We start from the raw sequence: 24,023 nt of genomic DNA, 5'->3' as shown, positions 1-24,023 counted from the left end.
ATCATTATTATTATGTGTCATTATGTCATAAATTTATAAAAGAGATAAGTAATATGTATTTTTGATACTATTATTTAAATTGATACGACGCTGTTTTACTATATAGGAAAATACGTGATCAAATTTGTACAAATTTTTATTAATTTCGTAATTTATATCTTACATTTTGATTTGACAATCTTTAATTTTGACGATCACAGCAATCGCTATTTAATGTTGGACAAACGTAACGTTAAATATTTCGTCTGTGTTATGAAGTGTAAAAAAGTAATTCACATTGTATGTCACACAATTTACGTGATACGTAATCGTGAAAGTTTAATTTCTGTTTATTGACGTATCTGTGGTCGTTGTTTGTGTTCTGAGTGAATGCTTATACATACATATATACAAAAATAATGTGTAAAAAAAAAAAAAAAAAACAGTCGAATGAAAAAAAGAAAAAATGTTGTTTAAACAATGTGCACGTAAAACTCTTCAAACTCTTCACAACTGGTCCACTTAAATTTTTCGATGTACAAAAACACGATTTGTTCTGATATTCTACTCGAACGTATGTGCCGATAAGTGAAACCGAGAAAGAAATTGAAACATCGGAATCGTCCAATTGCTAAACAATAATGTAAATTAAGACGGAGTTCTTATATAGCTGCTGTTCGGGGCAATGTATAAAGAGGTAGCGCGTATATATATACATAATATAAGTCGTTTACTTGTTATTTATAAGAAATCGATAAGGATGCAAGTTCTAGAAAAATGTGCAAAAGCTTTTTTCAATTTCACTGTTGTACACTGTTGCGTAAAATAGGTAGTAAGCAAATTGAGTCACAATTGAAAAAAGTGAGTTTTTGTTGGAAGACAACTAAGGTTGAAAGATGTGTTAGTTTCGTGAAGAAAAATTTTGGATGCAAGACTTGCATATACATATAAAAATAATAAAAAGTTTCACGTACAACGCATGCACTGCTACATCTGGTATTAATAAAAGAGGACCAACCGTCTCTTTCCTCTTGCGCTATGATACGGTAATTTATATCGTGTTACGTACATTTTATCAAAATTTATGTGTACGAGAGAAAAGAAAAACATGAGAGGAACGATTTTCATTAGCCTAGAATGGGTGATCTAATTTGTAAACAAAACAACCGAGTATATATTACAACAAGCATAAAGAATTGAACCATGACAGAGTTAATCGAAATGAGAGAAAGACTGAAGGACTACACATTACGATATATATATATATATCTTTAATTTAATATATATCGGCGTGAATTTAATAATACACACATGCGCTAACATAATTTTAAGTTTTTAATATTGAAAATTTCCAGTAACCTTAAATACGATATAATGTGAGTTAATACAAATTTGTAGAAATATCGAGTATTTAGCACATATGTAGTAGAAAAAAAAACCAAAAAGTCACAAAACATTCAAAGAGCAAGACTTAGCATCTCGTATTTCCTCATCCGTATCGTCACCGTTTTAAGAAAATAGAGCATTGATATGACATATATTCACACACGTTATTTTACAATATACGCTTTTCTAATTTTTCATAATTAAAGTAGTCCGTGTATTAGCACTGCTGTTATTTTAATGCAATTGCAACATTGATATAATGTAAGATTAGACAGAAAAAAAGGGAAGAGACTTTATCCTATTTAAATAATTATATCGCGTTGTTTATATGTCTTGAGCACATAGAAATTTTAACGTTTATCTTTACACGCCACGTGTATTTACATATAGCTAAGAAAGAAAAACTTGATAAAATACAATAATTTGCAATATTCACCAGTTTGGTCGATTTAAATTTAACGCATGGTAAACATAACAGCGCAAAACTTTGAAAGATAATTAATAAACAAACAGTTCTGTCTACATCCTATGTATAAAAAAATATTATATACATATAAAATAATCAAATTTTTATTATATTTTTTCAGTAAGTTTTTGTTATATATATATGTATGTAATAATTCAGTGTAATATAATATATATATACATATATATATATATATATATATTATTTATATTAGAACATAGATGTGTGTTATGTTGACGGCATTATATATTCACACACACACACACACATATAACAGCAATTGATTTTTAAAGTCGTAATAAATACGATGAGAACATGTGGAATAATTGAGTAACAATTTATCAATAATGCAAAAGTGTGATAAAGTAATATTATGCTATTGCAGCTAAGAGATGTATATGAATTCGTCCCTGATCTCAAAGCAAATTCAAATTTAAATGTATATTTATCCTGATATCAGATGTGCACTTGTTTTTTCTTTACATCTGTGTAAATTTTCATATATATTATACATATATATATAAATACTGTTTGCGTAATAATATTGGTTTGAGCAATTCAACAACAGTCGGCTTCTTTCTCATGAAAAAATGGTGTATATTTTCAATATTGTTTGTCAAATGTTCCTAGTAAGTATGATACTTTTCAAATTACACAAATTGCTGTGATTTATACTAGGTTTATATTATATGTATATAAGCTTAATGTTTAAGAAGCAGCTTTGGGATCAATATTATCACAATATTAAAAAAAAAAAAAAGAAATATCGCAAGAAGCGTACATGTATATGTGCTGTGTATATATATATATATGTAGATTCGTAAAGACATACGATTTTGTTATACACTGTGCAACGCGCTTGGCGACAAATGAAGACATTTTTAACCCGAACATTTCAATCTCTCTTTCCTTCTGTTTTTTACTCCACAAAATTATATGTAAATTTAAAACGCGAGTGTGCAAGTCTACATCGCGTCACACATAATCACGAGTAGCGAAACTATATAGGGTGTTAAAACATATATATATATATATATATCGATATATATATACATGCATATATCGATGTACATATACAGCATTCCGTTAAATTTGTAAGTTTTATCTCTCTATATGTGACAATATGTATTTAGAAAAGAAAAAAAACTTTTTAAATAGTCTTTCGATTTCTACGGAGCGGAAATATCGAGACAAATAAAAAAAAAGTTTTACTTGTTTGTTGTATATCGTCCATTAGATAATACACACAAGACACCCTATATATTTGTAATTTTAGATTATGGTGCTTTGTAAATATATATACGTATTTAACACACCTTTAGAAAAAAAATTTGTTTACATATGATCGACCACCGATTATAGGGAGGGCCCCTGCGCACGCTTAAACAAAAATGTTGTTTTTTGTATTAAGCGATATATGTAGATGAAAAGAGAAACAGTATTATATAAAAAGCGCTGGTAGCGCTCTTCGAAATTCGTAAGGGAAGTTATTCAACAACGACAAATGTGTATTTTGTACTTTATTAAAACCGTCGCAATAAGTTTCGGTTTTTCTACTTGAAACAAAAAAAAAAAAGCCGTTTACAATTTTATATATATGTATTTCATATTCACGAAACTGTGTACCGTGTCGTATATGTGTATAGAAAAGTTATACGGTGTATAATTTTTGGTGTGATCATGTGTAGCAAAAGTTGTTGGAGATGGATAGATTTTTCGTCACTCTCGCAAGTTTAGGGGCCCCGTGTAGATATATATATATATACATATATATATATATATATATATATATAAATAGCGCGTAGAAAGACATACACAAGAGAGAACAGAGTTATCGAGTAAATAAATTATGTCATCGATGCCTTGCGTAGGTAGTTAATGTCAAATTATAGAATAAACATTCGTTGTCAATTGTAGAACGGTAAATAGGCAAAAAACAAAACCAAGCAGCAGTTATTGTATAAAGGTTGTTATCACGTACATTTATTGTGCATATATACATATATATATATATATATATATATATATATATATATATATATAACAACTGCATTCAACTGAGGGATATATTCACAAGAGTATATATATAATAAAAAGAATATTTTAAAAACTGAAACATACAAAACTATTTACATCCGTGTTTTTATATATCGATGTGTGTATAATTTATATATATATCCATACGTTTTATCAATAATAATGCTGCTGGTAAAACTGACATGCACGATCAGCACAAGCAGCTCGCGCGGAACTCGCATTATCAGAATAAATTATTTTAAATATTAATTTTTGCGAAAGCATACAATTCAATGCCGTGAATAAGAAAAATTTATTCAACTTAGATGCACGCAGAATTAATTATTACCACATTGATGTCGAGTTCTTTGTAATTTTCTTTCGAAAATATCGTCTAATGATCATGGTAATATTACATTGTCAAATTATACAAGCTCACGCAGCTGCAATTTTATATATACATATATATACATATACATATATACATATATATATATGTATATGTATATATATAAATTTATTTATATCACAATTTTCTATTTTAAGTGATGCAGAAAGCTGAATTTTAATTATTTAATTTTTTTCAGATATATACTGCATAAGAATATTTAATACATATAGTCTCCCATTCACTCTCTCATTCTCTCTCTTTCTCTCTCACTCTCTTGGATTTTTATTACAAAATTCTGAAAATATGATCGCAAAATCGCTACTCACTATTGTTTAATAGTAGAATAAGCGCATCAGCCTTTAGTTCAAATGTATGTTTTAACTTTTTTTTGTTTTTCTTGTTTCGGCTACTGCGTGTAAGAAAATATTATATTTTACTTTCTTCTCGTAACAATATCAACATCTTTTTTTGTGTGTGTGACACAAGTTCTATGTAAAGAAAAGTTTAATATCTGCAAATTATATATAAACGTATCTGTCGCGATATCGCGTGTGTACATGTTTAAAAACAAAAAGCTTTCGATAAAGCGCTTAAATTGTTGAACTAAAGTTGTCCGAACAACGAATTAAAAACTATCGCGAACAATTATGATAAAAATAAACTATTAAATGAAAGAACGTGTGTTAGATATAAAATACGCTCTTCATGACCAGGAAAAAAAACCAATTTAGAAATTTGTATAAAAAGAATTTTCACGTTGCCTGGAATTAACAACGATGTAATGAGAAAGAAAATCAAAATCTGACAGTTCTCAGGCGATTGACAAGTATCCGAAACAACGCATAGACAGCGACACAGTGTCACACTGCTGTGTTGTCACGTGACAAGTTTTTCATTTGACAGCTCGCCAAGGTAGCTCTCTGTTTTGACAACGCACCGACAGCTCACACTTCAACTGTTGCGATGGCCAAAAATTGTTCTTTTTTTTTTACACGTCGTTTCGGATACTTATCAATCGCCCCACACATTACGTCAAATCACCGTCGCGAATCTTTTTGATCTCGTGTCCTTTTCATATACTTACCGCGAGAACTTTTCTTGTAAAAATACGTTTATATAAAATCTAATGTACACACCGGTAAAGAGCACTATCGAGAGACGAAGTCGCGCTAAGTCGTATCTAAGTTTTGAATAGTTTTTTCTCCTCACACACATCGCGCGCGTACGTGTGTGTGTGTGTGTGCGCGCTGCTCGAAATCTTTCTATTTACATATTATTTTCGCTCGCGACTTCGATCTCCGCCGACTTAAGTCGCATCGTGTCGTCGTGTATCGTAGCGTCCGACGGGAGGACATTTTTTATCTCAGCTTGTTCGTTAAACGACACTTCGTCCTTTGGCGCGACGGTCGCGTTGATAACGTGATGCTTCTTTCTGTGACACGTCATGGTCGATCTGGACACGAACTCTTTGTTGCACAGGTCGCACTTGTACGGACGTTCGCCGGTGTGCAGGCGCTTGTGGATTGCCATCGGACTGAACTGCGTGAACGTTTTGCCGCACACGTCGCAGCTGTACGGACGCTCGCCCGTGTGAGAACGACGATGGCAGCGTAGCGCCGCGCGCCGAGCGAAGACCTTGCCGCAGATCTCGCACTTGAAACTCTTCTCGCCGGTGTGCATGGTCGAGTGAATCCTGAGATCGACTCGGGTCAGAAAGCCCTTGCCGCACACCTCGCACAGATACGGCTTCTCGCCCGTGTGAATGCGCAGGTGCGTGTTGAGATAACTCTTGCTGACGAACATCTTCTTGCACACCACGCACGGATACTGTCGATTGTCCGTGCCTGAGTGTATCTTCTGATGGCTCTTGCATAGGCCCTTGGTGATGAAACCGCGACCGCAGATCTCGCAGATGTACGGCTTCACGCCGAGGTGACGGTTCTCGTGGTCCAGCAACGACTGCTTCGTCTTGAAGTTCTGTCCGCACGTTGTGCACGGATACGGCTTCACATCCGAGTGCACTCTTTGGTGTACGATGAGATAGCTCTTGCATTGAAATCCCTTGCCGCACGTCGAGCAATTGTAATCGAACTGACCGGTGTGAGTGGCCGTGTGTTGCGCGAGACCGATCTTGCTGCGAAACGCCTTCTCGCACGTCGCGCACTGAAACGGCTTCTCGCCCGTGTGCTTGCGCATGTGTTCCTGCAGCTTGTAATTCGTCCTGTACTGCTTGCCGCACGCCATGCACACCTTCGCACTCCACTTTTGCCTCACCACCGGTTTCTTTTGCTCCGCTTGGCCGCCGTCGTCGGTCTTTTGTTGCGACGTCGCGTCCACCTGCGCGTTGTCTTCTTTCTTGTCGATCTGGGTCGTTTTACGCACGTCGCACTCTTCCTTGTGCAAATTCAACGCCTCGACGCTGGTGAAGTGCAGATCGCAGGGACAGGAGCGGAAGTGTTGCTCGAAATGAGCGGCCAGATTGGTCTTCTCCAGAGATGCTTCGTTGCAGAACGGACACACGTACCAGTGAGAACCTGTCTCGTCTACGGTGGGATTGTTGAGTATCGATTCCAACAGCGCGTGCTTTGCCATCTTCGAGTACTTGACCATTATTTTACAAGGCACATCTGTCATCTGACTTGTAGATGGAAAGTTGTTCAAGGGATGTTCGCCGGTTCCGTTTGCATTCATACAAGGCACTTCTATCTCGTTCTCCGCTTCGACCTGAGACGGAGCAAAATTATTCGTTGCCACCTGAGAATCAACAAATTTGAATTACAAACTTGAATCCCAAACACACCGTGAGTTTTTGTTTTTCATATTATATATACCCGTTTGTTTAAAAAAAAAACAATTTATACTTACATTGTTTTCAAGTACGTGTTGCGGCTCTTCCGCGATCAATCTATCCTGCAATCTATGATATTCCTCTTTTATTGGTCCTGTCTCATATTTGACACTGTCGCAGTAATGCACTATGTGCTCTTCGCTCTGATCCTCGGGACTCATAGAAGTGACATAGTTCATTCCGAGCTGGCTCAAATGACGATCCAAATTTCCCACCACAGATATGTCGTTCTCCAGATGTATCGCAATTTGATGATTTGAAACCTGTAACACATACGATTTGCAGTTTGCAAACCAGATCCCTGAGAAGAGAAAGATCCATGTTTTGTTCAAATAAAGATCAAATGGAACAATATATATTTTGCTTGTTTTTTTTTTTTTTTTTTTTTTTTTTTTTTTATCACAAAGTAGTTCAATTACTTCTTGCATGTGTTCGACCATTCTCACGGTATCGCCGTCCAAACAATCGATACCCGCGACTTGTATGTCCGCGTCCTGACTGATTTCTTCCTGAGTAACCACTTGTTCGCCACCGGCCAGATCCATTTCGTCCATCACCTGCATCGTATGTATGGTGGTGTCCGATGTTTCATGAGCTATAGCTGAATGATTTCTTACATCTTCGCTGTTAATCTGTATCGTGCTGATATTATTTACACCCGTCAAGTCGTAATCTGTCATATGAACAATATCTTCTTTACCAATTTCTTTCAACATTTTTATAAATATTTCTTCTGTTTCTAGACATTTTTCGCGGAAGTCAAACCACTGATCCAGCTTGGACGCGCATCCTTCGCATATCACTTTCGGCAGTTGGTCTGTCACAGATATCTGAAGTATATAAAAATCATTTACTGGTATTGATGTAAACAAGCTTATTTTTTTCTTTCGCAAACACGATATCAAGAAAAAAATCTGACTTTGAAACAAGAAATCATGCAAGATCTTTTTTTATTTCCTTTTGTTTATCTGTCTCTACAAACACAAAGACAACATTGCCTCATTGCTCTGAAAAAAAAAAAAAAAACAACTTTACCTGAACCGGCAAGCAGGCTGCTATTTTTTTATCAATGTTGCGCATCTGATCGCCGGTTTCGAAGATCGGCAAGCCCAGTATGAGGATGCCAGTCTTGGCTGCGCACAGACGGCACAAATAACTGAACTCCTCGACGACAGCCATATCGCCCAGGTGATCAGATAGTTTCCTTCGATGAACTGACTGAACTGACAAAAACAATCGGGGGGGAAAGAACTTCGTTTCAAAAAAACGTTTCTCTCAGAGAACGCGGCGGTGATCGCGACTAGTCGATTCCGTGACGCGCATTCCCCGCAACCTCGCAGCTCATCAAGATCCCGCGACAACGCGTGTCGCTTCAGGATAAAATTTTTATCAAACTAATCCGACTCGTATCATATCACTGGTATCGGTCGCGATCAGTCACGGAGCGTCCGAAGGGACAGTGGGGGGATATTACATACGGCCAGTTATAACATCGCGTTGTAACATGGACGAGAGAGAATCACCTTGATGATAAAAAGCTCCGCTACAAAGAAAATAAAACCGAAAGGTTTTTACGACTAACCTATATAAAACGTTCCTTCATTCGCGCTCGCTAATTGCATGTACGGCCTCATTAAAATTTGACTCGAAGTGTTCACCCCGTTTTTTTTCTCTTTTTTTTTATCTTAGGCTCTCTATAATGTGCGGGTGGGAATATTAATTAATTGCGAGGAGATCATCAAAGAGCACACACACACAGAGACCTCTGTTGACCTCTCGTCGAAGTCAAGGCGTAGCCGTGAGATCGTGCGAACGAACCGACCAATCGCACGCCAGCATTAGCTTGCGTTAACGAGAATGCCGACATGTGATTTGCTTTGCGACCTTAATATAATTTGCGTTACGCGCACGGGCCTTTACCGCGAATCTTTCAACCCCCTTCTTCGAGCAAGCACCTTGACTGAGTTGCAGACGAGTATTTAAAAAAAAAAAAAAAAAAAAAAACGTATGTGATCGTGTGGATCGGTGTGAATCGTGCGCGCGATTGTGTGTGAGATTTGTATGCGGATGTAAATGAGGTTATACTAGTGAACCGGTGAATGGAGGTTAGTTAGATTTCAACTTAATAGTGCGTTTAATTTGTATCGCAAACACGATGGAGAATCAAAATCTTCCACCTATCAAAAGTAACAATCCCGCCCCGACGGTGGAACAAATCAACGCGGACAGGATCACACAGGTATCTTTTCCCAATTGTTGTTTTCTTCAATATTTTGTAATTTTATATATACATATATATATACACATATAATTTTAACAAAAACACATGTGTGTATTGGTTTGTATCTTATATACATTGTGATTCTATTATTTGTTGCAGCTTGCCAATAAATATTGGGCGCCACACACAACAGACACACATCTACCGTTCAGTCCTAGCGTGGTTGAAGATATTTATCTTCAGGAGATATGCGCGTCCAAGTTTTCCATTCGGAGAATAATGATGTTGGAATTTAGTCAGTACCTGGAGAACTTTCTCTGGCCGAATTATGACGCAGAAAATGCGACGCGGGCTCACACTCTGTCCATTGTTGTTATGGTGAACGAGAAATTCAGAGAACGAGTACAGGTTTGGGAAGCTTTTGAAAAGAATCCGACGCACTTTCCCGGATTCTTTCAAAAGGTTCTCGAAGCGTGTCTGGAAGAGAGCATAATGGACTTCGAGCTGAAAGAACAGACAGCGCTGATAGTGTTTTTGAATCATTGTTTCAATTCCATGGAGGTGTCTCTGGTCAGGGAGGAAGTCAAAAGGCTGGTGTCTCTCTCCATGTGGGTCTCGTTGCAGCAAGGCAGAAGAGAACTCGAATTTAAGAAGTATCCAAAGTGGAGAAAGTATTGGAAGGTTATAAGAAAGAGAGATAATCCGGAGCAAAAGGAAAAGCTTGAGTGGGAACGCAGATTCTTGCATAAGCTTATGATAAAATTTATGGCCATATTGGAAACAGTTACCCCAGAAGGTACGTATTTTTATTTACACCTTTTTTTTTTTTAATAAGAAAGGACAGACAAAATTTTTTCTCAACTTCTACTTTGATATGAAGCAATTAAAAAATACATCTTCAATATTATGAACATTTACATTCTCAGGACCTCTACTTTCGGATAAGGTACGCTACTGCGAAAGGTTCCTGGAGCTGGTTATCGATCTCGAAGCTCTACTTCCTACCAGACGTTTCTTCAATACTGTCATGGACGACAATCATCTGGTGGTGCGTTGTCAGTTGTCTAATCTACTGCGTCGCCCAGAAGGGAGTTTGTTCGGACAGGTGAGTCTTCAATAACACACAACACAAGTCGAGATTTCGATCAATCGATATATAATGTATTTTCTTGTACAAAAATCGCATCATCTCACATAAATATCTATATAATACGAATATTCATTTTAAGAGTATAAAAATTAAAGATATTAGTGACGTATATATATAATAACTATATTGTGCAACGTGTTGGGACAACTGACTTGATATTGGGAAAAATATTGCACAATATAATTTCACATGTAAAATACTATAATATATCAACTTTTTCGCGTGGTGACATGAACACCGATATGCTATTGTACACACTAGACGTGTTAGAATTGCGAAGTGTCTCCGTAAAGCGTTTAACATTTTTTTTTTTTTTTTAAGGCATAAAAGATTCGAAATTTTGCTTTCAAGGCACATGCGATCACCAAAAAAAAAAAAAACACGAATTATCAAAGTTTCGCGCGCGATTTCATCAAATTGTTTGTTACGCCGACTCGCGAACAAACGGCGCTTCAAAATTTTTTAACAATTTTCAATTTACAAGATTCACACATTTTGCTTCAACCTGTGATCGCCCAACTTGATCACAAATTCGTTTATCGTATATTGCCGCACAATTTTTGCGTCTCATCTAGGACACGTTACTTTCCAACGTAATTTCCCCCCATTCGCACGTATATATTTCTATATTATTTTCACACAGCAAAACGCTATATAATACACACTTATAATACTGGTTTTTCTCTCTGGAATAAAAACAAAAATCCACATCCACACACTTAACATACTTATAAAGAATATCTTTTGGTTTCGATACTATGTAACGTTATATGTGTTCGATCAACTTTTCGCGCGAAGCACGTTTGTTATAGTTAAGATCTATGAAGAGTAAATTTCTAAAGCTACAACAGTTTAAAACTTGTTTTAGTTTTTAAACTCAAGTGAGCAATATACGAAGATCACATTTCCAAGACCGATCCGTAAACGCACGCACCGAGTTTTTACTTGTTTCAATTTTGTGGAATGTTTCTTTCTTTTTTTTTTTTTTTTTGTGTAAAACGTGCGTTTGTTTTAAAACGTATTCCGTTTGCGTAATTTAAATATAAAAACTCTGAATTACTCTCCGGTCGTCGCAAAATATTTGTTCGAGAGATCTCGATTATTCGAATCGCAAGATCTGAGGGATCTTAGTAACCCGCGTTGATGGCCGTCATTTCCTCGCCCCATTCGAGACCCTCGACGTTGTCGCCCGAGTCGCAGCAGTTGCACGTTTTACCGAGAAGAAACGTGACTCTGCGCTGACCGAACACGCACACGTAGAGCACGAGCAACGCCTGGAGCAGATTCACGACGATATGGCAGTACAAGAGAGCGTCGTATTGCATGCGCGAAAGCAGCAACGAGAGCAGACCGATGGTCATGATACCGCACAGAAAGAAGAACATGCGAAAGCTGTACTTCATCTTGTGATGAATCCGGCCGTACGTGCTCATACGTTTGATTCTGTTCGCGGTCGTTACCGCCAGACACAGATCGATCACGATGGTGAACATGATGCACATGAACATCACCGACACGCCGAGCCAGCCGAGCGTTTCCTGAGCGGGATACCTCGTCCCGCCCACGACGGGTTTGTTCGTCTCGAGGGCGAAGTGCGCGAAGATCGCGGTGCCGGCTATGCAGACGGTCAGGCTCCAAACCCAGGACGAGTAGTAGCAGTACTTCTTGCCGTCGGTCACCCGCAGAAAAACGTTGCGCGACTTGAACGTGTTCCACACGTAATAGCCCAGAGCGCTCAGCCAGAAGAAGGCGGCCATCAGGGAGACGTACATGATTATGTCTGGAAAATCAAGAAAAAAAAAACGCGAGTTAAAAATTGGAAAACAAACAACATCCGATTATTCGTTTCCCGGAGTGGGATAAGCGCGTTGTTCGTTTAATCGCGCTTATTAATTGACCCTTCCGTCGCATTCAGCTCGCTCGAGTGACTCATTAGTGTCTCTTTGTGGCGATTGACTTCGCGTGCGTCTCGCAAATACAGTCAATGGACTTGAAAGGATACGACCGAGTAGTACTTTTTTTTCCCCGTACGCTTTGTTAAGAAAGAAACTTGTGACGTTTCGCTAAAATGACACACGTAAAAGAAGATGTATCAAATTTGTTACATTAGATAATCTTTTTCGTTTTGATTAATTTAAAACTCGTCGATGTGTTATTGCGTATCTTATGTTGATTCACAGAAAATGAACTTCTTCCGAGAACCGTTTGCGTTCTCTTAAAAGGAACTTGTGACTCAACGACATGAGGAAAAGTGACTCGTGTTGAGAGTGAAAAACTGCGACGATTACCGGCAATCATAAAGCTGAAGTGACTGCCGAATTCTGTGAATATCCTGACGGTTGAGGCGCATCGATTTACCACCAGGCAGAGAGTCATGCTGGTGATGATATTGCCGACGAGGTCCCGTAGTTGTGGCAACACGAAGTAGACCACCGCGACTATCTGGTAACAGGCTATCGATATCGCGTGGAAGGTGGGATCGATCGCGCGTGTCATCAGATAATTGGTGTCGGTCCAGTGCACGGTGACGTCCGGCACGCATAGCATGGCGTACGTCGCCACCAACTGATCCCCGGTGAGAATCGTCTTGTCGGCGCAGTAATGACCGAACTGGTAATCGTAATGTATGACGTGCTCTTCGTCGTCGTCGATCTCAATGTCAAAATCGGAAACGCCGCGGTTCTCGTCCGTGGCCTTGCTCAGGTCGATGATGTGACGCAACACACCGGTCGGCAGAATCGCCAGGCGATCCGATCCGGACGGATAATAATACACGTTCCGCTGATGCTCGTTGGGATCGCATTTGGGCCGTCCGATCTTCAGCTCGTACTTGGGCTCGATCAGTTTCCGCACCCTTCCCGTCGTCGGATCTCGCTCCGCCACGAATTCCGGCCGCCACTTTGTCTCGTTCGTCTCCGCCAGCGGAGTGCACTGTTCGTCCATTAGTAACTCCTCGGGCTCGCAGCATTTGCCGATCTTTATCGTCTCACCGACATCGACGGATCGCGTCTCCGCGTCCGCGGCTGCGAGCGCCGCATTCCCCGTGCTCCACTCGACGACGACGATTGCGAACAACAACACTGACGCGCTCTTCTTCAGACACATGACGCCGAAATACACTCGGGTCCGATTGCTTGTTGCTCCTCACATTCGCGCCTTCTCGCTTTCTCCGCGTCGAGAGAGGCAAGTCGCTGCTGCGGCGTTTAATCGATTGTTTCGCGAAGCGTCCATCACGTCACCTCATCGCGCCATACCTGGCCCTGCCTCGGTGTTTCCAGCGTCTTTCACAGCTGCCTATACCTATCTCTACCTACCTAACTACCTACCTACCCCTGCCGCCAGCAATCGCCGCCATGACATTCCCATCCTCCTCCGTCAGGCCCCCCTACTCTCGACTTCCCTACGGCTCCCGACGGCCTCGAGTTGCTTCGAGTGATCGTATACGTATCTCCGGTTTTTGCCCGCGGTGCTGTGCAGCGCACTTCAAAGGCGCAACGCCGGCGCAACGTTTTACGCGCGCTTTTTTTGCGTCGCGATCCGTTCCCGATGCATTTTTCGCGCATGTAACATGAGCGACATTTCCATAAGAATTATGTTAAACATATAAGGCGACTACAGTAACTAGAAATATTTTTGCGCAATACACTGGAGTTCTGCGCGCACGTGAGAGTTAATTTGTTTTTTTTTCTTATCGCGAATATCGAAAGCGTCTGAAAAATTATCGATGTACGTTATAACCGAGCGAACAAAATGTAAGCTGAATTTCATTAGGCGCTGCAAGAAGTCGTTCAGTTTTTTGTTTATTTAATGTTAAAGAAAAAACAAGAAGAAATCGATTAATTTTTGTCTCATCTCTGAAACACAATATAGGATGATGTCAAAACACATTGTAATAATTTTTCTTCTAAATTTAACAGTTTCGCAAATCTGACAAAAATTTTTGTTTTTATTCTCACTGGAATTGTTTCTTGATTTTTCAACACCTTCGGGCGTTGTGAGTCATCAAGGAACGGATCTTCGACACGTGACACGGAAATTTTTTAATCTTATCTGATTAAATATCATCGCGTGGAACGATTAGGCAAACGATTAAGAATTTACGCGTTACAAAAGTAGTAGAATAATATTATCTTCTCCACACACTGTCGCAATATTTTGCTTTCTGACAGTTGGGAGAAAGAGAGAGAGAGAGAGAAAGAGAGGAGGGAGAGAGAGAAATAATGTTTACACATTAAAGTATGTACGTCACAAAACTTGGCACACATTCGCGTACAAAATTAACGCTCGTCGTTCGAAAATCTGTTGTTCTTCTTTATTCGCGATTTCTCGCATTTTTTTTTTTTTTTTGTCTCCGTTCCATTTTTATTATTCATTCGCAAGTTTTTTTCCGACAAAACGACGCGCCTTTTTGACGTGGCGACACGCGTAAATATAACATGTACGCGTCTCTTTGTCGCGTACTCCTGTGAAAAAACACTGCGCATGTTACACTGATGCATCGGTGCGTGTGCGTGTGTGTGTTCGTGATTTGAGCGAGCGGAGTTTTTTCTCAGGTCCACAGATAAGAGAAACATTTTCGGGCTCGCCACCGACTTTTTGTGCGTTTATACAGGCGCTTATAAAAAAAAACGTAAATATAAATAAATTGCGCTCCCCGCGACAAAATAGAATATAAGGAAATCAACCGCGTCGCGGTTTCTTCGTTAAAAACGCATCTTCTTTTCACGTTTTCCAATCCTAACGGTGTATCTTATTAAACGTTCAAGTAATGAAGTTCCGGGATTGGGTTAAGTTTTTTTTTATGTCTGTCCATTTATTTCTATCGTTTGACACGCACGAGCCACATGTGTGATTAGATATTATCTTCGAGTTTTTTTTTGTTCATCATCTTCATCTTCTTTATCCGAATGATCGTTCGGTTACGTACGTCTACTTGGCACTTTGTGATTAAGTCATTATGATTGTAGAGTCCAACAAAACATAATAAACAAGGAACTCGACTAGGATAAATATATATTCTGACATAACAACACGTGTGAATTGGCCGTTCAGATTGTCTCGAGATGTTCAACTTGTTGGTTTCGAAGCGCGGAGAATCGAGGAAAATTTTCTATTCCCCTATAATTTTTATTTATTGGAAAAATAAATTTTAATGTGTTTTTGATGTGTTTTCGATGATTTTAAAATGTATTTTAAAAAAATATTGTGTGTAAAATGTTTTTCAAGTCACACGGAAAAATATTTTTGTCGTCAAACGACGACCGGCAAGAAGAATTTGCTAAACTCACAGAATTTTTGTTTCGCCCACAAAAATGTTTTGTTGACAACAAATTCAACAGGCTGGTAAACTTTTCTCGCCGATCATGTGGTAACTGATCGTCTCGTGGCAAATTGCATATTTAAAATAAAATATTTATTGCATTGTGTCTCGTCAAACGCGAACGAGCGCGTCAATAACTTCATCGCGACGACGTCAATTGTGTCTCGAGACGATCCAATTTGCTTAACAAATGTGACCTACGCATAACTCAATCAATCTTGACCCATATTATCTGTGCCACATAGAGCCATTGCGAAACTATCGGATTTGTTACCTGAACACGCGCGCTGCGATTCACGGTGCGCGAACACACACGTTTTTATCGATGTGTAAAGAGAGCTCAATCACGATGCGATTGTATATAAACAGTAAGAGATTTTTATATTGCAATTTTTTAATTATTTATTTCATGAAAGAGCATCAGGTAGCCTTCACTTTCAAAATACGTAAGTGTGGCTCTCTTGCTGTTCCGTAACGTGTTTCTCTTCGCAGCTAGGCAATCGCGACGCCGTCAGTTTCGACTCTTCTGGTTGCGCAACCGAACATCTTTGCAGATTTACACGTTGCGGTCAACATATACGTGCAATACCAACCGACAAAACACAAGCGGAATGAGAGAGAACGCGAATGGGATTTACGTATTTTCGTAGAAAATCGCGATAAGTCGAATGACGTTGTCGTCGTACGTCGTCACGTGTTTCCGCGGGTGACTTGTATGAAAAATTAAGAAAAAAAAACTGGAACTGAATCACACGAGCGTAACGACTTATGTGCCGACCGATATGAGTAATTTGTCTTTTTGCGTTGTATATTTTTAGTTCAGTGAGTGATGTTACAACGTTCAATTGTTTATTACAGGAGATTCTTGTACAGCGCTTAAATGTAACACAACAATTTGCTAAAAATCGTTCAGAAAATAAAACTCGCACGTACAAACTCTATACGTTTTATATCTAAGTATCAAATTAATTCGAAATATATATCAAATCGTGTGCTTAACCACACAAGTAACGTGCAAACACATACAGAGAGAGAGAGAGAGACCGTCCTTAAGATGATGATGATGATGTTTCTTCTCGCGCGCACTCTCCCGACAGTTTTCGCACTTGTGGGCGTTCAATAGTGAAATACAAAAAAAAAAAAAAAAAAAAAAAAAAAAGAACACGAAAGAACCGCACTGAAGACAAGTTCTACATGGCCAGTGAGCAAAAGTTGCTAAACTTATTGAATTTTTGTTTCGCCAACGAGATGTTTTCGTCGGAAAAGCAAACAGGTTCGATAGGTTTGGCAATTGTTTCTCGCTGGCTGCTCTGATTGATCTTCTTGCAATTTCAGCAAGAACAAGAAATTTTTTCCGTGTGTGTCTTCTTATCCTTGCTGCGACAGCTCGAGCTCTTCGGGAAGCACCGCTTCGCACTCCTCGTCCTCGTAAGCGGCCCAGGATTTCGGGAAGACGATACCGCACGGGCGTTTTTTCGCCAAAAGTTTTCGCACTCGCTTCCGCGTCGCGACCAGAAGCAGGAATATGATAAAGCCTTGGAGACCGTTTATCAGATCCGTCGGTATCCTGGATTCAGAGGGGATTCGATTAAATCCGACGGGGCGAGAGACCGACCGGACGGATGTTTATCGGAATATTTCGAATAATTGCTTACCAAAACTCCTCGATCTTCGTGTCGACGGCGAACGACAGCAGTTCGAAGATCCAGGTGATACCCATTACCAGCACCAGTTTGATGTAGAGCAGACACTTGAATCGCAGAACTCGCAACTTGCTGCCCGTGTAATCGCGATACTGATGCCACAAACGCCAGCTAGTCAGTCCGAGATAGATTATGTTTAACGTTAGCAAAACAGCGACCGGCCCGTAAAAATACACCCACGTCTGCAAGCGACCTGCGAGAAGTTGCATATTTTTATATTATACGCGCCGATTCATCGAAATCGCGTGATCGTTCGGAAGATCGACGCGCGTTTCTCGACGAAGCTACGCTAAGCTTGAAGAAATTTCTTCCAAAACGGTATTTCCAAAAAAAAAAAAAAAAAAAAAAACTCACCGCCAAACCAACAGCTGTAGTCACCGAAGCCGGGCTTGAGGTGTTGTCCTTCCACGTGATGCATCGTCAGCGAGGTGATCAGGAAACACGCGGGAACGCCCCATCCCCAAACGCAATACGCGTAGAAGAGCGATTTCTCCCTCACCCGGAAGTTCTTAAACCTGAAACGCATGTTCGAAACGCGTGTGTGTCTCTTGGCGGGAAGATTTGCGGGAATCGGGTGTTTCCGTCGCAATTTGTCTGTTGCAAAACAACTTACCACACAGCGCGCCAAACATTAAAGGCCACAATGTTCAGCCAGAAGAACGCAGACATGAAGGAGAAGTACAGTATGAAACCTGAAGTGCAGAGATTTATTATTCACGAATTGACAAGGATTGCAAAAATAATGTGTGAATATCGCGAGAATTCGATTGTTACAAAAAAAAAAACGTTAAATCGAAATTCTCGATAAATCTTTGTTTTTTTTTTCGTTTTTTTTTTTTTTTTTTTTTGTTTTGTTTTTTTTTTAGCTCTTTTGCTGCGGCGAAGTCTAACGCGCGCGACACGAAATTTTAATAATTAATGCGCGTCAGTACCGAAAGTCACGCAAGTGGTGCGTTCGTCCTGCATGCTCGGTCGCAGGTGCTGAATGGAGAGAACGGTGTAGCTGACGGCCATCGTCGTGACCGCGGCCATCATCGCCTTGTCCTGGAGCTCACGCAGTTCGGGCAGTATCACGTAAACCGCCAGAGTGGCGATCAGAAAAATCGCCGAGATTATGCTCACGATACACACCAGGGTGTACTTCCACACGGACGTGCTCGAGCTTGAGCTCTCGTCGAAGCACGTCAGAGCGATCTCGCCGCCGCTCTTCGGCGACCTGGTGGTGCAGAATCTGAACAACAGAACAACAGACGCGATAAATGAAACGCGCAAAAATCATTAAACGGGAACAAAAGAGAACGCGCTTCTCTCTCGCGTCGACGAAAGATTCTCTTCGTGCAAATTATCGCCGGGTTTAATCGCGCGATAATTTCGCGCAACACCTGGGATTTTCCTTCGTTTCTCAACGTCTTTCCGGTCGTTTTTTTTTTTTTTTTTTTTTTTTTTTTTTTTTTTTTTTTTTTTTTTTTTTTTTTTTTTTTTTTTTCCTGGTAAGCGCGCGATAAGAAAGGAGGAAGTGGGATTATAAAATTCTTACTTGTCTGCCGGGATCCTTTCGTCGAGTTGCGACAGCAAATAGGCAGTGTCGTCCTCGTAGACGACGGTGAAGTTGTCGTTCTCCATGGCGTAGGGATCGATGAGGAAGATGCCGAACGGACAGCTCAGACGAATCCTCGATCCGTCCGAGCAATTGATCGAGTGATTCCATGTCGCGTTTTCGGAACAACAGGACACGTTGAGGGACGGATTCGTCGAGGAGACCGAATTAACGATCAGCCAGAGACACGGCAGCAACCAGAGACAACCTGCGAAGCAGCGTCGCATCTTTTGAGATGTCGATTCCGTCGTAACGCGCGAAAAAAGAAAGCGTCTAGCTGTGATCGATCTGACAATATATATATATAATATAATATGTGACGATCGCGTGATACATATTATTCTGTGAAAATTGCATCACGTTTGTATACGCGCAATTGATAAAAGAATCGAATTTTCATAAACAAAAACAATTCGCGGAAAGATGAGGTTTGAAAAATTCAAGCGACAAAACAAGCGTGAAGCAAGCAATTGTTAAACTTGTTTGCGTTTTGAGAGTCTCGCGCGTTTGCGTTCTCTTCTCTCTCTTTCATTTTTCCCGCTCGTCTTCGAAACGCTTCTCCTCCAAGTCGTAAAACTAGAAGTTTCAATATATACGTGCGGGCAATAAAAAAAGTGTCGCGGAAACGAGACGTTCAGTTTTTCGCGGCTCGTAAAACCGAAAGAGAAGGAATTCCCCAACCAGTTTCGAATTTGCATTTTGCAAATATTATTATTCTTGTTATTATTACCGCAAAAATGTGCTCAACATAGTCCGGGAGTTTCCACATTGCCACATGCGTCACTTGAGAATCGCTTCGATATCAAAGATTTTTTTATCGCGCGCGCGCGCGCGCGCGCGATATTAATGTTATCGCGAGCCGGGAACATATCGGTCCGGGAGTCGGTACGACTTCCGAAGTCATAGATTTGATAAACACAGAAAATATTACTCGATTCGAGCTGTACATGTAACGGTGCGTTAAATTTCACGAACGTTATCCTCGTTGAGGGATCGAAGAGAGATTGACGACGACGACGAGAAATTGGACGACGCGCCTGCTCTCATCCTGACGACGAACTCGTTTCAGGCGCAATAGAAATGTTAGCCGGTAACCCAGTTTAAACTAATGGCAGATGTGCGCGACGATATGAAACAATAGCCGCGAGGGAAAGAGATGAAGGGGGTGGCTCTTGTTATAACTGCTCCGGCTCTTGATTAATGGGCGCTGGGCGAACCGCCCATGTTTGAGAGAACACGTAGTACATGTGCGCCAGATCCACGTGCATCCGCGCGATACTCGGTCAGAGCAAACCTCCGGTTTGCGTACATTTTCGTGATTTTATCGTCCGTCCGGATTTACGGGAGCGTGTCTCTTTTTCCCGTCCCGCCGAAGCAGCGCGGAACGCGCAGCGCGTCAAATTAAAGCGCGGAGAGAGCAAATTGTAAAAATTAATCTTGTAATTTTTTTTTTCTCACAAAGCGAAATTTTCCGTTTATTGTATATTTATTGTATATTTCTTTTAATCATCTTCAATTTTGTGTATTAAAATATATTTTATTTGCAAAAATCGCGAGCGCTGTGTCGCGTCCTCGTTAGAACAAAGAGAAAAACACACATACGCACTAACTGCAATAATGTTACACAAGCGAAGAATTCGGTTCTCTCTGAGACACACCGACGAGATGTTGTGATACCGCGCGTTTGAAAAAATAAAAAACAAAAAACTTTTATTAATTCTCGCGCGATATGTGTTGTGTATGATGTGTGTTGAATATGTGTTTGTTTCGCGATTTTCTCTTGAACTGCGTGCCACTTATTTCTTTTTTTTTTTTTTTCTCTCTCAAACACTACACACTCGCCAGTAATTTATTGCTTCCTTATCAAGAAGCTCAAACGCTTCATTTACTTTTGCATCTTTTATCGTTTTTTTATCTTCTATTTGCAGATGCTGCGCATCGCGTAATCTCGTTGCCGCGGATATCGCGTTGCTTTTTTTTTTATCATTTATTTATTTATTTTTTTTTGTTTTGCAATATATATATATATATATATATTCAAGTGGCGCCGTTGTGTGTGTTTGCGTGTGCGCGCACACGCTTGGCGCGACTTTTCCGGCGGTTGATCTGCGGTGAACCTGATCGTCGCAATCGGTCTCGTTGCGACGGAAAACGTTAATTAAACATTTCCTTTCCACTTCGCAAATATCGCTCACTCGCAAGACACACACGTCGCTGCTGCGTTTTCCACCGCAATCCATCGAACGTGCGAACGTCTCTCTCTCTCTCGTTTTTTTCTTTTTTTGCATAAATAAATTTCTAAGAAGATTGTTTCACGATGTGTGCGACAGAGAGAGAGAGAGAGAGAGGCGATGTTCAATGTTGCAAATGAACGAGGTGCGAATCGGCGGCGGTACGCGTACAAGCGTCGCAATCATCATTCCCGCTTATTTGCCGCGATGACAATGACAACTTAATTAACGTAAGTGTGATCGTCTGCGTTTTTCGCGTACGTAATTGCCGCTTAATGATCGGGCGCAATTAGCACTCGCCGATATCGTTGCGCGATGTGTGTGTGTGTTTACGAAAGGGAGGAGACGCGCCGACAAATCTCTCTCTCTCTCTCTTCGTCTTCTTCTCGTCGTCGCGTGAACTCGAAACTGTGCCACTTCGCGCGCGATATGACAATCGAACGCGAAACTTGTTACTGCGTACGGAGCAAAAAAAAAAAAAAAAAAAAAAAACAGAACACTCGGACTTGTTGTCATCAGTGTCGCTTGTGACAGATGAGAGACATCCGAACGAGAGAGAGAACTCTGACGTTCGATGTGGATCAATAGCTCCGCTCCGCGAGATATCTCGATGAAATATCGAATTTCAGAAAACGGATTCGCGCGAAACACACGTGATTCGAGATTTTTAAACTCGTTCATAATGCGACGCGATATCTTTTTCATCAAATTGACTTGATGAGAATTGATGTCGCGATAAGAGCTACGCGCGATCAATCTCACGTCGTGTTTACCCTCGCTCTAGATCCCGGTTGCGATTTTATATATTTTCTCTTTCGTTGATTTAGATTTATAGTTTTTTTTTTTTTTTCCGTTTGATATATCGAAACTTAGCCGAACTTTTTCAGACGAACAGTGAAAATACTGTTTCTTCTTCCTCGCGCACGCACGATGTGTGTAGCGCGCGCGTTCGAGAGAATTTGCGCTCTCTTGTCGTAGCGAGCGCATCTCTGCTAACTGATCCAATTATCCGTTTCAATACAGAGAGTTCTCTTTTATCGAGACGAGAAAAAAAAAAAAAAGAAAAATTACGCGCAGTAACGATCCGAGTTAATTTCTTTACAAAACGATCGTTTCCGACGATCTTTTCTCCCGTGTTTCTGAATCGAAGTCGTTGTGTTGGACTTCAATCGGGATCGTTTCTGATAATCGATAAGGTGAATTAATTATCAAGATGTTTGTGAACAGATGTGCGTGTGTGTTTCTAGTCTCTTTTGCTACTAGTTTACACACACAAGTCTATTGTGGACGAAATCTGTAGATCGTTAAGATGCAAATTTAATGGAAGCTTTTACGTAATTCCGATACGCTACAAAACAAAAAAAAAAAACAAGAAACATGTACGTGATCGCAAAAAAAAAACAAACATGACAGACACTTTCTTGCGAAACGTGTGATCGCAACACGATGTTGTTATTATTATTAGTCATGCCAAAACCGATAGGTATTTTGCACATATTGGTCGGCAATAAAAATATCGAAAATCTCGCAAGGACGGACGATTGCGATCTCTTTCTCGGAGCGAAGCAACAAACTCGAACGAAACGATTAATTCAAATTCACCACGTGTGAAATCGATCGTTTGCAAATTTGTTTTTCGCATCGAGTGTATGATCAATACCGAAAAATTCTCCTCGCAACGCTTCTGCGCACGCGTTCTTCTCGGACGAAATTTAACAAGTTTGTGTGAAACTGAAAATTATTTACGTTGTCAAGAAAAATGACAAATCTAGGAAACACGCACAATTATCAAGAAAACTATATATGTAGGTACCGGAACTAAAAGTTCCGTTTTGAACATGTTAACATCTCGAGATACTACGTATCGTGTGCAACAACACACACGAAATCCAAACGGAACTTCAAAGAGATTCGAATGTTCGATTTCATCGACGAGATAATTCGATCGACAAAAAAATTGATTTCTTTTACGAGAACTTTGTAATTGTGCGCGAGAAATATCGCGAGTTTTTTTTTTTTTTTTTCGCACAAAGAGATCGAAGGTGCGATGAAGCATAAACAGGAAGCTTGCATACCTCTGATCGACGACGTGCCTAACCGCCTGTTGCAACTCACGTCGGATAACATCTCTCTCTCTCTCTCTCTCTCTCTCTCTGTCTGTCTGTGTGTGTGTGTTTGTATATGTCTCGGATCTCGTTACCGCATGTCTTCTCTTCCGAATCTCGTTTCTCGCCGCGGCGACCAAGGCGACAAAAGAAGTATAGGATTTTCCGTTTTCGAACCCTCCAACTGTGTGTGTGTATCCGATGCACTCGATCGGGGTCAACGAACTTGCAACTGATGCTTTGCTTTAGCGTTTCGTTAGGCTACGGAGACCTACGGGAAACCTATAATATTGACAACAAGAGATACGCAGTTTTTCTTCGTAAAGAGCCCAGGCTTCTTCTTTGATTTGATCGCGTCTCTTCCTCGTTTTTCTTCGACGACTTGGATCGTCGCGCGAATTTCAATCTTCGCACACTTTCACGACGCGGACATTATCTGAAAACTGACAAGAGCCTCGCGGAAAAATCACGTTTTTTTTTTTATTTGCTCAGACCATTCGAGACTGGCACCCGGAACGTTATCGGAATCGCGAGAAATGTCCTCGAGTTGAGCGCGTTCTTTTATTTGTTTTTTTTTTTTTTTTTTTTTTTCTCTCTCAAACACTACACA

The 24,023-nt window shown here is 40.2% G+C and overlaps 4 protein-coding genes across 8 annotated transcripts in view; 1 reads left to right on the top strand and 3 right to left on the bottom strand.

Annotated features, from left to right (window-relative positions):
- Positions 1–5,189: 5,189 nt before the first annotated feature.
- Positions 5,190–8,842, bottom strand: LOC109852056 (zinc finger protein 2-like). 3 transcript variants are annotated; one of them, XM_020422867.1, is made up of 5 exons: positions 8,669–8,842; positions 8,122–8,309; positions 7,506–7,916; positions 7,104–7,349; positions 5,190–6,962 (listed from the first exon to the last, which is right to left on the bottom strand). In XM_020422867.1, the coding sequence occupies exons 1-5, from the start codon at positions 8,718–8,720 to the stop codon at positions 5,505–5,507; spliced, it is 2,355 nt and encodes a 784-aa protein (XP_020278456.1). In that variant the 5' UTR covers positions 8,721–8,842; the 3' UTR covers positions 5,190–5,504. The 3 variants fall into 3 exon arrangements, with proteins under 3 accessions (XP_020278456.1, XP_020278455.1, XP_020278457.1); XM_020422866.1 differs by having other exon boundaries at positions 5,190–6,992; positions 8,669–8,839; XM_020422868.1 differs by having other exon boundaries at positions 5,190–6,992; positions 8,122–8,304; positions 8,669–8,838.
- A 247-nt stretch (positions 8,843–9,089) lies between these two features.
- Positions 9,090–24,023, top strand: part of LOC109852055 (intron-binding protein aquarius) — a 21,597-nt gene continuing 6,663 nt past the window's right edge. Inside the window, exons 1-3 of one of the 3 annotated variants that reach the window (XM_020422862.1) lie at positions 9,090–9,325; positions 9,467–10,103; positions 10,234–10,412. In XM_020422862.1, the coding sequence (XP_020278451.1) occupies positions 9,242–9,325; positions 9,467–10,103; positions 10,234–10,412 (900 nt within the window). In that variant the 5' untranslated portion in view covers positions 9,090–9,241. Of the gene's footprint in view, positions 9,326–9,466; positions 10,104–10,233; positions 10,413–14,041; positions 15,056–19,299; positions 20,160–24,023 lie in introns of those variants that run through there. The other 2 variants (XM_020422865.1, XM_020422863.1) reach the window with 2 other exon arrangements.
- LOC109852057 (probable G-protein coupled receptor Mth-like 5) lies at positions 11,432–13,890 on the bottom strand. Its single transcript, XM_020422870.1, has 2 exons — positions 12,746–13,890; positions 11,432–12,237 (listed from the first exon to the last, which is right to left on the bottom strand). Exons 1-2 carry the CDS (start codon positions 13,560–13,562, stop codon positions 11,585–11,587), a joined length of 1,470 nt encoding a protein of 489 aa, XP_020278459.1. The 5' UTR covers positions 13,563–13,890; the 3' UTR covers positions 11,432–11,584.
- LOC109852058 (G-protein coupled receptor Mth2-like) lies at positions 16,605–24,008 on the bottom strand. The gene is made up of 7 exons (XM_020422871.1): positions 23,384–24,008; positions 19,018–19,285; positions 18,413–18,711; positions 18,094–18,172; positions 17,835–17,995; positions 17,433–17,673; positions 16,605–17,344 (listed from the first exon to the last, which is right to left on the bottom strand). Exons 1-7 carry the CDS (start codon positions 23,433–23,435, stop codon positions 17,146–17,148), a joined length of 1,299 nt encoding a protein of 432 aa, XP_020278460.1. The 5' UTR covers positions 23,436–24,008; the 3' UTR covers positions 16,605–17,145.

Source organism: Pseudomyrmex gracilis, unplaced genomic scaffold (assembly GCF_002006095.1).
Source record: "Pseudomyrmex gracilis isolate BER0280 unplaced genomic scaffold, ASM200609v1 scaffold_24, whole genome shotgun sequence".
In the NCBI taxonomy this organism is placed as follows: Eukaryota; Metazoa; Arthropoda; class Insecta; order Hymenoptera; family Formicidae; genus Pseudomyrmex; species Pseudomyrmex gracilis.
Note: the sequence above shows the minus strand (reverse complement) of the source record. Positions and strands in the feature narration are given on the sequence as shown.